Genomic DNA, 18,562 nt, shown 5'->3' on the forward strand with positions numbered 1-18,562 from the left:
GCATGCAAACATTTATAATACAACTTTTAAAAATGACTTTTTGACATTTTGTGAGTATAACAAAAACATGAACGTTGAATAAAAAAGGTGTATTCCCTATGATCACCCTTTCTTCTGATTCCCTCAGTGCACACGTACAGCACACACACACATGTACCTGGCGTGATGTTGTTCCTACGCTGTCACTTCATGCACCAGTGCTAACATGTGCACATTCTCACAAGCGCACACATGGACTCAGACATATTAATTCATTCGTTCTATGCCACACTCACACGGCAGCACCCCGTTGCTAGGATAAGAGGTGTAGGCCCAGCTTCTCTCCATTTAAACTACTCCAGCACCTTAGAAGCCTGCATGGCCTGCATTCCCAGACAGGCATAACTCTTAGAAGCTACAGCCTAAGCACATAGCATGGCATTTTACTGGCCTGTTGTGTTATTGTGACAAAGATCAAAGGTTGAACTTGAGAAGTCCTCTGCGGCGAAAGGCCTGCCAAAGGTGGTATTACATTTAAGTTGAGTTTTTCCAAATGGCATGTTTTACAGTGAACAGTCACGTCCTGCATGAGTGAGTCAAACAATAAGTGGCTTTAACAAGCAGTAAAAAGACACTTACAACTGATAAGGCATCTCTCTTAGTTTAATGATGGGCTCAGTCAACCTCTTGCTGCTGCCCTTTATTAAAGACAACCACCAGAGCGTTTTAATTCTAAGGCCCGCAAGCATGTAAAACGGATGGATAGAGGGGAATTTGGAGGAATGTTGAGTTCGTGGAAATCATAAAGAAGAGGGGATGATCGATGCTCCAGGCACTCTCAAGACTGTCCATATGGCTTTATCAGCCACTGAAGGGAGGCTATATAATACATGGCCGTCCTAGTCAGCACCACAGGCTCTAGAAAGACTTCTTAGTCAACATTCTTTTTTGTTAACGCACAACATTCTTTTTTGTTAAACCCTGCAACCCAACATTTTCCCACAAATCATTACTGTGGCTGGCGCCTGTTTAAACATTGTTTTCATACCGTCATCGATGCAATTCAAACTTTTAATACACTATTAAGACGATACCGTAGTTTGAGAGATACAACCACCTCTTTTTTTAGACAATTTTAGACACTTTGTCCCGTAGATGTACCTATTTTGCATGAATGTGTGAGTGAGTGTTAGTTAATCCAGATGGTCAGGTGGAACCTTAGCTCCTCCCATCAGGGTGTGAATGGGTGAATGATGTCATGTAGTGTTGAAGCGCTTTGAGTGGTCGGAAGACTAGAAAAGAGCTGTTCAAGTACAGGTCCATGTAGCTCAATCAATGTAGCTTTACCAATGTAGCTCAATCAATGTAGCTTTACCAATGTAGCTCAATCAATGTAGCTTCACCAATGTAGCTTTACCAATGTAGCTCAATCAATGTAGCTTTACCAATGTAGCTTCACCAATGTAGCTCAATCAATGTAGCTTTACCAATGTAACTCAATCAATGTAGATTTACCAATGCAGCATCACCAATGTAGCTCAATCAATGTAGCTTTACCAATGAAACTCAATCAATGTAGCTTTACCAATGTAGCTCAATCAATGTGGCTTTACCAATGTAGCTTTACCAATGTAGCTTTACCAATGTAACTCAATCAATGTAGCTTTACCAATGTAGCTTCACCAATGTAGCTCAATCAATGTAGCTTTACCAATGTAACTCAATCAATGTAGATTTACCAATGCAGCATCACCAATGTAGCTCAATCAATGTAGCTTTACCAATGTAGCTCAATCAATGTGGCTTTACCAATGTAGCTTTACCAATGTAGCTTTACCAATGTAACTCAATCAATGTAGATTTACCAATGTAGCTCAATCAATGTAGCTTTACCAATGTAACTCAATCAATGTAGCTTTACCAATGTAGCTTTACCAATGTGGCTTCACCAATGTAGCTCAATCAATGTAGCTTTACCAATGTAGCTTCACCAATGTAGCTCAATCAATGTAGCTTTACTAATGTAACTCAATCAATGTAGCTTTACCAATGTAGCTTCACCAATGTAGCTCAATCAATGTAGCGTCACCAATGTAGCTCAATCAATGTAGCTTTACCAATGTAGCTTCACCAATGTAGCTTTACCAATGAAACTCAATCAATGTAGCTTCACCAATGTAGCTTTACCAATGTAGCTCAATCAATGTAGCTTCACCAATGTAGCTCAAACAATGTAGCTCAACCAATGTCACACTAGCAATAGGTGCAAGACTGTTTTTTGGGGGATGTTGACGAGCCAAATGACCTCTTCCAAACCCACAGGCAGTTGCGTTATTTAGGATAATGAGATCTGCAAAGACGCTGGAACGTTGCTAATCTGCCTTTTAAGTTTATTGCTGATGAACAAGGTTTGTGATATTTTGCTAGTCAACTGAATATGGCGGCCTTCTTGTTTACTGCTCATCTGTCAATATTAATAATTAATCATTTTGATGTGTTGTCATAATTAAACTTAATGTTAACCTGAATGAAAAAGTTGAGTCAAAAACCCAATGAGACAAGGCAAGACTGAAACATGTCTGAAATAATAGAAACCGGTACTACAGCCCTGTTTCCTACCGATCCATATCCTTGCCCATTCAGAACTTCCAATAAGCTCAACTGTCATTTATAGGTAATAGCTACAAACTTGACTTTTCCATTCATTTATGTTCTCAACTTAACTTTTTACTTGAACATAAGAAAGCAACTATCAAGGAATACGTAGGATTCTGTGTGTAGCCTTGCTGTGAGCTGATCCATGAGCATGTTTGAAACGCACGCGCACACACACATACACACGCACACACACATACACACACACACACAAACACACACACACACACACACGTGGACACTGTCTTCAAGATGAGCCACTCAGCTGTCAGCTCTGTCTTCTGTGGCAGACGAGGCGCTCAGCAATCTCCGTGACAAGCACAAGATGTCCCGGACTGCTAGAGGCGTGCACACTGACACTGACGCGCACACACACACACACACACACACACACACACAGACCAAAATGTAGCTCAAACAGATGCGCTCAGCTGCGAATCATGCCTACTGGTCAAATGTATGTTTATAGGGATGAACAGGTTGCTGTAGAGGACAAGGCCAAAGCAAGCGAGTGATCTCTTGACATTTTAACTAATCCCTTCTAGCTTGTGGTTTCTTGCACATTTGCTAGCAGCCAGAATTGGCTTTTTCACATATGCAACCTGTCATGTTAGATCGGACGATGACATGGTATGGACCGGGGATGTGATGGCTCCAACGCTGAAATGGACTGTGATTGGATTTAGATGACACCGCCGGCTCGAGGCTACTGGCCTTTCTGTTCACGCTGTGGGTTTAGAAGTGGATTCTTTAACTCCTCTGGTGTCTCATACATTCAGACAATGAAATCTCACCATGAAGCCAGCAGCATTAACGAGGCTTCCTGCGACATTGCTATATGAGTATGAGTGCCATTGACAGCCTGCACTGCTATCGCATCGTCGCAGATACAACCTGTGATTTTAAAATCTCCTGACAAGCATCACACAACTCTAAAAGTTTTCCAGCGTGGCAGCAGCTTTTCTGTGGTTGTTTACATGCTTCTGAGGTGAGGTGTTATTAGTCAGTCCAACTTTGGGGCGACATTTCCGAATTCCTGTGACTCTGCTTGTTTTGTTTATGTACACAAGCCCAGACAGGCCACAGTGGCATTGCGTGATCCGCGTGAGGGAACAGGCTGTACCTGCCACGGCCCCGTGTTTGGTGGCTCAGGGCGAACACACGGTACCTGTCAAAAGCAGTTAAAGCCCCGTTCAGCAGCCTGCCCTGCATGGCATCCCGTCAGACGCCAACTGAACTTTTCACTTGTCAATTCGGAAAGGTTAACGTTGAAATCAGCAGCGATGGATGGATGCTCTCCTGGCATTTTTGAGCAGGGATGCTTCATGTCACCTCGGCCACCCTGTTCATCCCCCTTCTACCTCCACTCTACTCCGTCATGGTCCCTCTTTAGCCCCGCTGTTCCCCTTTCAGAACACATCTGTAATACCCAACCCCTTCAGGTCCTGAGACGTATTTGTTTTCCATAGATCTATCGTCCACCTGGTTTCCCCTTCATAGCCAAGATTAGATCAAAGACCCTTTTTGCCAGGTGCTGCCACAGTTATGGCTGTTATTTTGGAGAACAGCTTTTTAGTTATGTTCAGTATTCATTTGGTACAAGTCACTTATTTTTATAAATTATTTTCCTCCTTTTTTTTCTTCTTTTTTTTTACAATCGAGACACAGGAAGAGGAGGTGCCCGTCTGAAATGATTATATGACACAAGGCCACCAGGATTCCCTTTGATTAATGTTGATGTACTCCTCATACCCCCTTATCTGACAACAATGTGGAACACGTTCAGCCCAAAACCAGACCAATCAATGGAATATTTCTGTTGATTAGATGGAAATATGTTCAATAATATGTCACAGAAAATAAACGTCTCTTAAACAACATTCCTAGTTACTAAAATGTGAATTGTGAGGTCAAAGGTCAGGGATGCCGTATGTGTACAGACTGTAAAGCCCTCTGAGGCAAATTTGTAATTTGTGATATTGGGCTATACGAAATAAACTGAATTGAATTGAATTAAAATGCTATTGCAACTTGAGTACTGCTTCAAAATAAATCACATTTTATTTTTCCCATCCTTATCAAAGTCTTTGATAGAAACCTTTCCCATCTGTCTTTTCCAGGTTATTCTTCAGTGCGACTTTCAAATTCTTTTGTAAACACACGGTGGGGACCAATGTTCGTTCAAGCGAGTCCCTTAATTATAACGCATCACACAACTCTTCAATTTATTATATCAGCTTTAGTCCCTAAATGGTTTCAGTTTGTGAAATCACTAACAAGCAGCCTCCACTATTCTCTAAAGATGATGATGTCACTGTACCTGTCTCATTACTATTGGATGGACTGAAGGTACCAGACACCACACACAGTTGTGCTACAATTTGATGGCATTGAATCCAAATACTGTTCCATAGGACATTGAGGTGACCATTTCTATTTTTGAGGGACTGCTCTGTCGTTTCAGGTGGAACTGAAGATGAAGTACAATGACCAACACTGCAAATCCAGGGGTCTTCTCCCAGGCCATCGCTGGTACGAGATTCAGGCCTACAGAGCTCTAAACCAGGCCCTGGGGAGGTAAACCGGACTGCTACCGCTGGACTGCTTATGAAGATGTACTTTTTGCCATCACTCATATAATGAAACCCACAAACTCAATTTCACAGGTGTATCCGCCACAAGAATGACTGGGGCGCCCTAATTCTTGTGGATGACCGTTACAGGAATAATCCCAATAAGTACATCACAGGTAGCCCTTAGCATGTACCGTGTGTGAACCTGGCTGACTCGCCCTGAACACTAGATGGCAATGGTTATCCACTGTAAGATTGTTGTGTGTGTCTTTGATGTGTATGTTTGTGCGATCTCAGGTCTTTCAAAATGGGTCCGCCAGCTCGTCCAGCATCATGGCACCTTTAATGATGCCATGGAGTCTCTGATGGCATTCTCTCAGAGGCAACAGAAGGTGGGGGCAGCTCCTGCAGACAGTCAGGCTCTCAGCTCTACTGTCTCATCTCCAAACGGGGGACCGGGTCTGCCCAATGCCTCAGACCCCCAGACACCCCACTCGTGTGTCAAACCGCCCGAATCCCAGCAGGACACGAGCCCCTCGGCCTTCCACTTCTTTTCTCGTACACAGTTGAAAGCGGAGCAAAGGGAAAAAGCAGGTGAGCTCAATTGAAAGCTGAAAGGAGTGTTTTGGTCCTGCGTGGTCAATATCTCTGGCAAGTATAATCCAAGGTCCCCCTCAAAATGTAGCATTTCACAATTTATTTATGTGTCTCTACCTTTTTTATTTGGGTCCATCTAATAAAATCACTGTTGAATTGATGAATATTATAAAGGTTTTACAGAAAAATATCAGGCCGGCATATTTCTGTATTTTCCTTATTGTCAACAAATCACTTTAAAAAAGACCAACGCCAACGTATTGCATCAATACCAAAACAATAATTTAAATTACCTAAATGAAATGCACTGTACAGGGTTCCCACACATCCTGAATAGCCTAAGGAACAGTTGACCTATTTTTTATTCCTAGAAAACACGTGGAAAATAAGAGAATAAATGTTATAATATATTCAAATATTAAATGGTAGTTTATGGATAAGAATACTTTGAATAGGATGTTGTGGAGCGCAAAATTAGGTTGGATGACAATAAGCGACAATGCTTTCTTTTTAAATGGTTTAATAATGTTTAATTGGTCAACCTTTTTTGTTCAGTTGCCCAAGTTGATGCACTTGCCTGTTTTGTCTACATCTGCTGTTTCCTCATTATGCTATTAATGTTTTCATAATTTTTTAAGCGTGTATGGGATGATTTAATAAGTTATAGCCACAGAATGCACATCTTATGAAATGGACTTGCACATAAAGGAACATGTTAGTGGATGGTACGATCCCTGTATGTCATATCGGCTAGATTAATATCCTGAAAAACGTCCTGGAAATGACCTTGAAAAGAGAGAGAGCCCCGCTGGAGAAGCAGAAAACATTACTCAAACGGGAGGTCACGGTGTATTTGATGGGGACTATTTTATGCAGCGGATTGAAACATATTTGCTGCTCTAGTGAGTATTTCCTGCAGCAGGATGTTGTATGTTGGATATAGTCCAAATGCACTTAAATGTTCATAAAAAGAACATTCACGTTAATAGTTGTTGGATACTGAGGAACAGGAAGGAGATCTATTTAAAACCACTCACTACTTGTGAGTGGAATACATTAATTGTTGCTTTTGGTCCTTGAATCCCATTTGTTGGTCTAATACTGCTTAATCTTTTAAGCATTAATGTGTACATTTCAGTATCTGCTCTTAGTCTATTCAATTGATGATATGATGCAATGAGATCTCGTGTTCCTCTATTGTGGCTCAACCTCTGATAAATACATGCGTTTAAAAACAAAATGAATGGAACCACGTTTCCCACTGTCTTCATGAATTATGACATTTAAAGTATTCACTTGTCAAAGGCAGCAATCAAAAGGTCCATTTAATTGTCGTGCTCAAGGATGTGTGAGCATGACATCACCAAGACACCATTGTTAGGTGACGTGTTTGGACATTTCCTTGGCTAGCACCTATTGTCTTTGGGGTCATGACGAGGTTGAGCTGTTTGCCCAGTTGGATTCTGTGTGGTGGAGAGCGGTGGTAGCAGAGCAGGAGCAGACCCCCTGCCCCCCTTCCTTGTAGTTGGGGGTGGGGGCCGTGGGATCAGTTGAGTGGCTCGCCTCATTACTGTAAGGTCTTTTGCGTGCCTGAGTGGCGCTGGAGCGAGCTGATGAGCAGATGTTGGACTGTTGCTTTTAATTAAATCCCCTTGACCTTTGTTTGAATTATATTGAGCGTAAGCCTGCGTTTATATCTTTCTTTATAAGATGGCCATGGTGCTCTGCAAACGGGGGTGACTTAAACGCTTCTTTGTGAGTCTCAAAGTGTGCGTTGTGTTTGTCAGAGTTCAGTTATGTGCCAGTCGCAGTTTAATAAACATGCACCCAAAACTGATTTTGAACGTTTTGTTTCCTTGATGCAGAACGGTTGAACCCGATGCCCAGTCCCCCAGCACAGCCCCCATCGCATCAAAAAAGAACGGCTAAGGCTATGTACAACATTTTCAACTGCAGCCCCATCAGCACCTGCTTCAAGAAGTCCATCTGTAAAGAAAAAGCAGCCAGTCAGTCCATCCAGCACTTGGAAACATCTAATCACTCGGAGCACCAGGACAAACAGCAGATCTCCACTCCACAAGCAAAGACTGAAGCAACTTGTCTGAAGCGAGGGGTGGGAGACGGGTCCATTGAAATCAAAGTGGGGCCTGCTCCAGAGACGACCCCTCCCAGCTGTGAGAGGGAACTGCTGTCAAAAGACAAAGATGAAGATGAAGAGGAGGAGGGGGAGGGGGAGGAGGACCAAACTGTCTTCTTTACTCCAGAACTTTTCGAAGGTGAAGACAACGTAGGTAGCCCAGAGAAAGAGATGCAGACCAAGTCGCCTCCGAGGATGCTTTTGGGGGCAGAGAGCCCGATCGCGCTGTCAGAAGAACGTTTTGGCTCTGAGCGGGCCCCGGGGCAAGGGCCAGCCTCTGCTTTTGATGGACAGAGTTCTATTTCAGACGGAAAGGAGAGCACAGAGCTGTCACAGAGACAGCAAGAAGAAAGTATAATACCGAAGCACGAGGAGGAGGGGGAGCAGGTGGATAACCAGAGCAGGCAGACAGGCAGTAGGCTTCGCAGGTTGTCCAGGTCCAGAAAGCCAGCTGCCTCTACTCAAACAGGTAACTAACAACTTGGACATAAGAGATATTAATGTCTTATATATTCATGTTTTATATGCAAATAAAGTGCATATAACATGTCAATGCACGTTTGCCGATTAGATAAACAGATGGCCGTGCAGCGTACCATATTCACTTCAGCCGTTGCTGCACAAGTTTCACAGTTCATCTCGCATAATTTCCTAAACACTTGCATGCGTTCCAGCTGCCTCAGGCGACGAGCCCCACACACTAACCATGCATACAGTAGAGGAGGCTTCAGACCTGCTTCTAATGTAGTGTGACAGCACATCTTATTAAAAAACAATGCATAACTAACCAACAGCAGCGCTGATTGAATGTGCCTTTTAACAAATCATTAAAATACCCCTCTGACGTAGGTAATCATTTAGTTGTGATTTAATGATGTGTTTGTAGATGATGGATGACGAAAGTGCTTTAGACATGCCTGATTACACCAAAAGAAGCGACCTTTATGTTTTTCAATTTCAATTCCAATAATGTAAATGATATCTGCCTTAACTCAAATGCTGTGGATACACATTTGTTTTACATTCAGAAAGCATTCATATAATTTCTGTTAATTCACAATAAAATTTAATGTTAGCATTTCATTGATATTCTTTTCTCATCTTTTTCATTCTATGATGTATAATTATACCTTTCATGCAAAACATGAAAGAGGTACTTTACTGTTGTATCTGATTTAAATCATTTTAACTACTTTATATACTGTTGAGTTGATCATATATTTGTTAATGATCTGAATAAAAACTACTTTGACCACCTCCCAATTAGACTTTGCTGCACAGTAAAGACAAAATATGGTGTAATATTTTAGCATTTTGCCTGTTCAATATGAATGAAGATTGACAAGAATACTCAAAACAACTTGGTATACACAACAGGATGAAAAATGACCCTGAAGTTGAACCAACCCGTCCCTATAAAGATGTCAGCAGAGACTCCACCCTATGACCTTCATGAAGGCATCGTTTGTTGTATTGGTTTGCTTTAGTTTTAGTTTGGAAGACTTATTAATCTAGCAACAGGGTGGATGTCTTCACATAGAAAGACTCCACTACGTCCAGCATATGTTAAAATATGTGTACCAATTTAAGGAATTGCATATAATTTACCTAAACGCATACAACTAAGCTAGTGATATGCATTTACAGTGTAGTTTCCATATTTGTAATCCTGCATAATTCACTGACATTTAGATCTTGACCTCTTTTGTATTTTATTTGTGGAGGAAAACCGTGTAATCAGCAATTTAATGGCCATATTTGATTGTCTGAGTCTGAGGCGCGGCGGTCCTTTTAATCGAGCCAATGCTAAATGCAGAATCATCAAACAGGCTATGTTGAAGGGAGACAACACAAAAAAAGATTAAACATGATTACTCTGATGTGATTTGTCTCATTACAGCGCAAACTTCACAAATGTGTGATTTGCACAGCCGAGCAGAGTAGACAAGTGTTCCATTAGAGCCTTCCTCCGCTCATCAGCTGCCCCCCAAGACCCTCGTCTATGTAATCGGGCATGGCCACTCGTTAGCATCATCCAAACAGAGCGTGGAGAGGCCAGCCAATGTTTGTTAAAAGCACTTAATAGGGAGACTCGGTAATGGCTGTGAATTATTGTGCTTTTTCCCATTACTCTAATTTAGCTTCTGCCGTCAACCCCAAATCATTAAAGCTACACCAAGACAACGTTTTAAGTAAAAAATCAAATGCAGAGTCACAAAGTGCAACAGAAAGAACATCAACTGAAGTGCTCTGCCTAAACGTGACGAATCAAACATCCAGAGTGACTTGCAGGGTGGACTCAGGACTAGTGAACTAGACAACCTCATGGTGAACTACAAACCAGGGGAACGTGATGCAGGGTGGACTCAGGACTAGTGAACTAGACAACCTCATGGTGAACTACAAACCAGGGGAACGTGATGCAGGGTGGACTCAGGACTAGTGAACTAGACAACCTCATGGTGAACTACAAACCAGGAGAACGTGATGCAAGGTGGACTCAGGACTAGTGAACTAGACAACCTCATGGTGAACTACAAACCAGGGGAACGTGATGCAGGGTGGACTCAGGACTAGTGAACTAGACAACCTCATGGTGAACTACAAACCAGGGGAACGTGATGCAGGGTGGACTCAGGACTAGTGAACTAGACAACCTCATGTTGAACTACAAACCAGGGGAACGTGATGCAGGGTGGACTCAGGACTAGTGAACTAGACGACCTCATGTTGAACTACAAACCAGGGGAACGTGATGCAGGGTGGACTCAGGACTAGTGAACTAGACAACCTCATGGTGAACTACAAACCAGGAGAACGTGATGCAAGGTGGACTCAGGACTAGTGAACTAGACAACCTCATGGTGAACTACAAACCAGGAGAACGTGATGCAGGGTGGACTCAGGACTAGTGAACTAGACAACCTCATGGTGAACTACAAACCAGGAGAACGTGATGCAGGGTGGACTCAGGACTAGTGAACTAGACAACCTCATGGTGAACTACAAACCAGGAGAACGTGATGCAGGGTGGACTCAGGACTAGTGAACTAGACGACCTCATGTTGAACTACAAACCAGGAGAACGTGATGCAGGGTGGACTCAGGACTAGTGAACTAGACGACCTCATGGTGAACTACAAACCAGGGGAACGTGATGCAGGGTGGACTCAGGACTAGTGAACTAGACGACCTCATGTTGAACTACAAACCAGGGGAACGTGATGCAGGGTGGACTCAGGACTAGTGAACTAGACAACCTCATGGTGAACTACAAACCAGGGGAACGTGATGCAGGGTGGACTCAGGACTAGTGAACTAGACAACCTCATGGTGAACTACAAACCAGGGGAACGTGATGCAGGGTGGACTCAGGACTAGTGAACTAGACAACCTCATGTTGAACTACAAACCAGGGGAACGTGATGCAGGGTGGACTCAGGACTAGTGAACTAGACAACCTCATGTTGAACTACAAACCAGGGGAACGTGATGCAGGGTGGACTCAGGACTAGTGAACTAGACAACCTCATGGTGAACTACAAACCAGGAGAACGTGATGCAGGGTGGACTCAGGACTAGTGAACTAGACAACCTCATGGTGAACTACAAACCAGGAGAACGTGATGCAGGGTGGACTCAGGACTAGTGAACTAGACAACCTCATGGTGAACTACAAACCAGGGGAACGTGATGCAGGGTGGACTCAGGACTAGTGAACTAGACAACCTCATGTTGAACTACAAACCAGGGGAACGTGATGCAGGGTGGACTCAGGACTAGTGAACTAGACAACCTCATGGTGAACTACAAACCAGGAGAACGTGATGCAGGGTGGACTCAGGACTAGTGAACTAGACAACCTCATGGTGAACTACAAACCAGGAGAACGTGATGCAAGGTGGACTCAGGACTAGTGAACTAGACGACCTCATGTTGAACTACAAACCAGGGGAACGTGATGCAGGGTGGACTCAGGACTAGTGAACTAGACGACCTCATGGTGAACTACAAACCAGGAGAACGTGATGCAGGGTGGACTCAGGACTAGTGAACTAGACGACCTCATGGTGAACTACAAACCAGGAGAACGTGATGCAGGGTGGACTCAGGACTAGTGAACTAGACGACCTCATGTTGAACTACAAACCAGGGGAACGTGATGCAGGGTGGACTCAGGACTAGTGAACTAGACAACCTCATGTTGAACTACAAACCAGGGGAACGTGATGCAGGGTGGACTCAGGACTAGTGAACTAGACGACCTCATGGTGAACTACAAACCAGGAGAACGTGATGCAGGGTGGACTCAGGACTAGTGAACTAGACAACCTCATGGTGAACTACAAACCAGGGGGGGATCACTTTTATCATACAACACATCATTAATAAATGGTCAATTGATATTATAACTTTAGTTGTTAGTTATGTTATTTTACTGTTAACAAACAATTACATAATTGTAATAATGTTTACTTGTTAGTGAAGCTATGATTTACAAGTTAATTGATCATTTATTTGTGTAATATTAAGTAATTTGTTTATAAATTATATATTGTATCATAGCTGATACGAGATGATAACTTTTACATTCTGTTCGCTCACATTATATATTTGAATAAACTATATTAAGTTTTTGTTTGTGATTACCGAATTGTTTGCAAACCTTTTAGACATTTTTTGTATTGTAGTTTTATAAAACATCTTTACACATTACTTACTTAGATTGATCAGAAACCAATTATTCAATATTGAAACAGTATTAACTATCTGAAAAATGTTTACAAATGCTTTACAAAGTATTAATTACTTTAAAAAAAATGTATTATATTCGTCTGTTGCAACTTAATACTCATCCAGATGGTTAACAAACCACTTAATAACCATTAACAGTTACAATTATCTATGTAATATTAATAGATGGTTTACACACAACTTCTTAAAGGTCTACAAATCATTTGGTAATCATTAACAAACACTTAGTATAGTATTTAAAATGTTATGTGTGCAACAATATTACTAAAGTATCTCATTACTAATAATTGGTAAACATTAAAGCATTAATATATGACATTAATATAGCAGCCAACAACGTGTGTGTGTTTTTCTTGTGCACTGCTCTCATCCTCCGGTTCCCCCTCAGGTCAACACAGTTTCCCGTAGTTTGTGATGTAAGAACGGTTGGCCTGGTTAATTAAACAGGATTCACCTTTCATAATCAATAGTGTTACATAACATCCCATTCAGAATCCATTTCACTGGCCAAAGCAGCTCTCAAGGAGCAAACAGCAGCTGCTCTGACCACTTTCCAGCTCAGGGAATCGTGACTGCCATTTATCTTTTTCCTAAAAATGTTGATTGATGTTAATTGACAGGTGGAGCCAAGAGTGCAGGGAAAGTCAGTCTTCAGCAGGTTGAGACCAGGAGCAGCCAGAGGAGGACTGACGAGGCCAGGCCAGATCATGAGTTAAAGGGGACCAAGGTGGCTTTGAATAGCAGACCAGCCAGACTAGTAAGAGGATCCAGCTCAAGAATAGAGAGTGTTTATTCGGTACATTATCTGAAACCAAGGGTGACTGAGTCAGGAAGGTCCCCTGTGTGTGTGAGGGAACACAAAGCCACACCTGGTGGTTCCACGAGGACTGAGAGTGACGATGTGATTACAAAACAAGCCGGAGCAGCACGATACAGTCCTACTCGTCCAGCAGTGGATGGTCCAGGATCTCAACACACCAAAGCAAGAGGTAAACTAATCTATACAGAATGTAAACTCATAGTCTGACCACCTAAGAAAAAAGGTAAGAACCCTTCTGTAGAGCAACAGAGGAGGATCCCTCTCCCCGGATGGACAGATGAATAGATGTCATGTGACCAGATGAACAGAGTTAGAGTTACATACACATTCAATGAATGTCACATTATGAATAAGGAGTAGTAGGCATGGACCACGATCCAGACCTCCACGATCCATGTAAACGATAAAGAGGAGGGGCATCAGCAGGGAGGCAGGAGGCAGGCGTGTACATGCTAGCATTGGTTAACACTGGAGAAGGTTGAACACGAACACTTTACAAAAGGGAGCATTTTGTCTTTACATGGTGCAAGGCAGATCAAATGAAAGCTTATAAAACAACTACATCTTGATTTAAAGTGCTGAATACATCTTTCTGAATGATACCCTCAAGTTGTCGCTGTGTTAAGCATCTAATTGATCAGCCAGTAACATTCAGTGCTGCAGCCCGTCGTCCCAGAAGGTTGTCAAGGACTCGAACCAGTATATACCAGCGTCACAGAGAAATGCTGTCGTGCTCCCCATGTGTTCTCTCTATTGTAGTTGCACCTCTGTTGGAAGCACACACCAAGCCATTTGTCAGTGTGTGACATGACGATCCTAAACTAAACTGCATGTGTAAGTCATTACACATGTGGGGTTCTGATCCTCTAAAGGAGCGGACAGTCTAAAAGAAGTTACACAAAACGTTACTTCTTGACTTGATGCCAAGCTGCATGGATGGGGATATTTAATTCCTCTTATTTCAATAGCTACTTCTCTACATCCACACACAGGACATGACATCACTACCAAAACACGGCTGTGAGCAAATTAAACCAACAAGAAAATCAAGAGGTTGACTAACGGAAGCTAAACTCACATACTGCACTCGTTTTAGCCTCCGCTGTATTTGTTCATATTCAGAAGGAGTTAATAGCTGTTAATAGCTGCTTCCCTGAAGAGAGCTGGGGACTTTTCCTGGGCTCGGATTACAGTATATCAGTAATAATGTATTGTTTTAATTATTAATAAATTCAGTTATTAGTTTCGTATGTATGACTTTAAAAACTATTGTTTTAATAGAGGTTAACACTTGACATTCTTTTCACATTCTTAGGTTCATATTGTAACATTGAAATATTCCCTTTAATGCTGTCCAATGTTTTTGGTAATATATATTTTGTATATGCATAGGTGCGCACTTTATTTATGCAAAATGAAACTTAACGTACATTTCTTTCAACCAAGCTATTAAAGTACAGCGATCTTGCAGGCAGAAAAGCAGGAGATTTAACAAGACCTCTCCCAAAAGAAAGGTAAGTGATTATTAAATGACATATGTTGACTGATCGGTGCTCCGTACACATACAGGGATGTAGTCACATGCAGGAGTCACATGCAGGGATGTAGTCATATGGATGTAGTCACAGTGATGTAGTCATATGCAGGGATGTAGTCACAGTGATGTAGTCACATGCAGGGATGTAGTCACATGCATGGATGTAGTCACATGGATGTAGTCACATGCAGGAGTCACATGCAGGGATGTAGTCATATGGATGTAGTCACAGTGATGTAGTCATATGCAGGGATGTAGTCACAGTGATGTAGTCACATGCAGGGATGTAGTCACATGCAGGGATGTAGTCACATGCATGGATGTAGTCACATGCATGGATGTAGTCACATGGATGTAGTCACATGCATGAGTCACATGCAGGGATGTAGTCATATGGATGTAGTCACAGTGATGCAGTCATATGGATGTAGTCATATGGATGTAGTCACATGCAGGGATGTAGTCATGGATGTAGTCACAGTGATGTAGTCATATGCAGGGATGTAGTCACATGCAGGAGTCACATGCAGGGATGTAGTCATATGGATGTAGTCACAGTGATGTAGTCATATGCAGGGATGTAGTCACAGGGATGTAGTCATATGGATGTAGTCACATGGATGTAGTCACATGCAGGGATGTAGTCACAGGAATGTAGTCATATGGATGTAGTCACATGCAGGAGTCACATGCAGGGATGTAGTCATATGCAAGGATGTAGTCACAGTGATGTAGTCACATGCAGGGATGTAGTCACATGGATGTAGTCACATGCAGGGATGTAGTCACAGTGATGTAGTCACATGCAGGGATGTAGTCATATGGATGTAGTCACAGTGATGTAGTCATATGCAGGGATGTAGTCACAGTGATGTAGTCACAGGGATGTAGTCACATGCAGGGATGTAGTCACAGTGATGTAGTCACAGTGATGTAGTCACAGTGATGTAGTCACAGGGATGTAGTCACATGCAGGGATGTAGTCACAGTGATGTAGTCACATGGATGTAGTCACATGCAGGGATGTAGTCACAGTGATGTAGTCACATGCAGGGATGTAGTCACAGGGATGTAGTCACATGGATGTAGTCACATGCAGGGATGTAGTCACAGTGATGTAGTCACATGCAGGGATGTAGTCACAGGGATGTAGTCACATGGATGTAGTCACATGCAGGGATGTAGTCACAGGGATGTAGTCACATGCAGGGATGTAGTCACAGTGATGTAGTCACATGCAGGGATGTAGTCATATGGATGTAGTCACAGTGATGTAGTCATATGCAGGGATGTAGTCACATGCAGGAGTCACATGCATGGATGTAGTCATATGGATGTAGTCACATGGATGTAGTCACATGCAGGGATGTAGTCACAGGGATGTAGTCATATGGATGTAGTCACATGGATGTAGTCACATGCAGGGATGTAGTCACAGGAATGTAGTCATATGGATGTAGTCACATGCAGGAGTCACATGCAGGGATGTAGTCATATGCAAGGATGTAGTCACAGTGATGTAGTCACATGCAGGGATGTAGTCACATGCAGGGATGTAGTCACAGGGATGTAGTCACATGGATGTAGTCACAGTGATGTAGTCACAGGGATGTAGTCACATGCAGGGATGTAGTCACAGGGATGTAGTCACATGGATGTAGTCACAGTGATGTAGTCACAGTGATGTAGTCACAGGGATGTAGTCACATGCAGGGATGTAGTCACAGTGATGTAGTCACATGGATGTAGTCACATGCAGGGATGTAGTCACAGGGATGTAGTCACATGCAGGGATGTAGTCACATGAATGTAGTCACATGCAGGGATGTAGTCACAGTGATGTAGTCACATGCAGGGATGTAGTCACATGCAGGGATGTAGTCACAGGGATGTAGTCACATGGATGTAGTCACAGTGATGTAGTCACAGTGATGTAGTCACAGGGATGTAGTCACAGGGATGTAGTCACATGCAGGGATGTAGTCACAGGGATGTAGTCACATGGATGTAGTCACATGGATGTAGTCACATGCAGGGATGTAGTCACAGTGATGTAGTCACAGGGATGTAGTCACATGCAGGGATGTAGTCACAGGGATGTAGTCACATGGATGTAGTCACATGCAGGGATGTAGTCACAGTGATGTAGTCACATGCAGGGATGTAGTCACAGTGATGTAGTCACAGTGATGTAGTCACATGCAGGGATGTAGTCACATGGATGTAGTCACATGCAGGGATGTAGTCACAGGGATGTAGTCACAGGGATGTAGTCACAGTGATGTAGTCACAGTGATGTACTCACAGGGATGTAGTCACATGCAGGGATGTAGTCACAGTGATGTAGTCACATGCAGGGATGTAGTCACAGGGATGTAGTCACATGCAGGGATGTAGTCACAGGGATGTAGTCACATGCAGGGATGTAGTCACAGTGATGTAGTCACATGCAGGGATGTAGTCACAGGGATGTAGTCACAGTGATGTAGTCACATGCAGGGATGTAGTCACAGTGATGTAGTCACATGCAGGGATGTAGTCACAGGGATGTAGTCACAGTGATGTAGTCACATGCAGGGATGTAGTCACAGTGATGTAGTCACATGCAGGGATGTAGTCACAGGGATGTAGTCACATGCAGGGATGTAGTCACAGGGATGTAGTCACATGCAGGGATGTAGTCACAGTGATGTAGTCACATGGATGTAGTCACATGGATGTAGTCACAGGGATGTAGTCACATGCAGGGATGTAGTCACAGTGATGTAGTCACATGGATGTAGTCACATGGATGTAGTCACATGCAGGGATGTAGTCACAGTGATGTAGTCACATGCAGGGATGTAGTCACATGGATGTAGTCACATGCAGGGATGTAGTCACAGTGATGTAGTCACATGCAGGGATGTAGTCATATGGATGTAGTCACAGTGATGTAGTCATATGCAGGGATGTAGTCACATGCAGGAGTCACATGCATGGATGTAGTCATATGGATGTAGTCACATGGATGTAGTCACATGCATGGATGTAGTCACAGGGATGTAGTCATATGGATGTAGTCACATGGATGTAGTCACATGCAGGGATGTAGTCACAGGAATGTAGTCATATGGATGTAGTTACATGCAGGAGTCACATGCAGGGATGTAGTCATATGCAAGGATGTAGTCACAGTGATGTAGTCACATGCAGGGATGTAGTCACATGAATGTAGTCACATGCAGGGATGTAGTCACAGTGATGTAGTCACATGCAGGGATGTAGTCACAGTGATGTAGTCACATGCAGGGATGTAGTCACAGGGATGTAGTCACAGGGATGTAGTCACAGTGATGTAGTCACATGGATGTAGTCACATGGATGTAGTCACATGGATGTAGTCACATGCAGGGATGTAGTCACAGTGATGTAGTCACATGCAGGGATGTAGTCACAGTGATGTAGTCACATGCAGGGATGTAGTCATATGGATGTAGTCACAGTGATGTAGTCATATGCAGGGATGT

At 42.9% G+C, this 18,562-nt stretch overlaps 1 protein-coding gene across 5 annotated transcripts in view; it reads left to right on the top strand.

The window, feature by feature from the left end:
• Positions 1 to 18,562, top strand: part of brip1 (BRCA1 interacting protein C-terminal helicase 1) — a 96,327-nt gene that overhangs the window by 45,899 nt on the left and 31,866 nt on the right. For 4 of the 5 annotated variants that reach the window (XM_034529131.1, XM_034529130.1, XM_034529129.1 and 1 more), the window contains exons 17-22: positions 5,099 to 5,211; positions 5,301 to 5,383; positions 5,505 to 5,801; positions 7,670 to 8,410; positions 13,317 to 13,685; positions 14,963 to 15,030. In XM_034529131.1, coding sequence (XP_034385022.1) covers positions 5,099 to 5,211; positions 5,301 to 5,383; positions 5,505 to 5,801; positions 7,670 to 8,410; positions 13,317 to 13,685; positions 14,963 to 15,030 — 1,671 coding nt within the window. The remainder of the gene's footprint in view (positions 1 to 5,098; positions 5,212 to 5,300; positions 5,384 to 5,504; positions 5,802 to 7,669; positions 8,411 to 13,316; positions 13,686 to 14,962; positions 15,031 to 18,562) is intronic. The other variant, XM_034529133.1, reaches the window with a different exon arrangement.

Source organism: Cyclopterus lumpus, chromosome 25, assembly GCF_009769545.1.
Source record: "Cyclopterus lumpus isolate fCycLum1 chromosome 25, fCycLum1.pri, whole genome shotgun sequence".
Classification (NCBI taxonomy): Eukaryota; Metazoa; Chordata; class Actinopteri; order Perciformes; family Cyclopteridae; genus Cyclopterus; species Cyclopterus lumpus.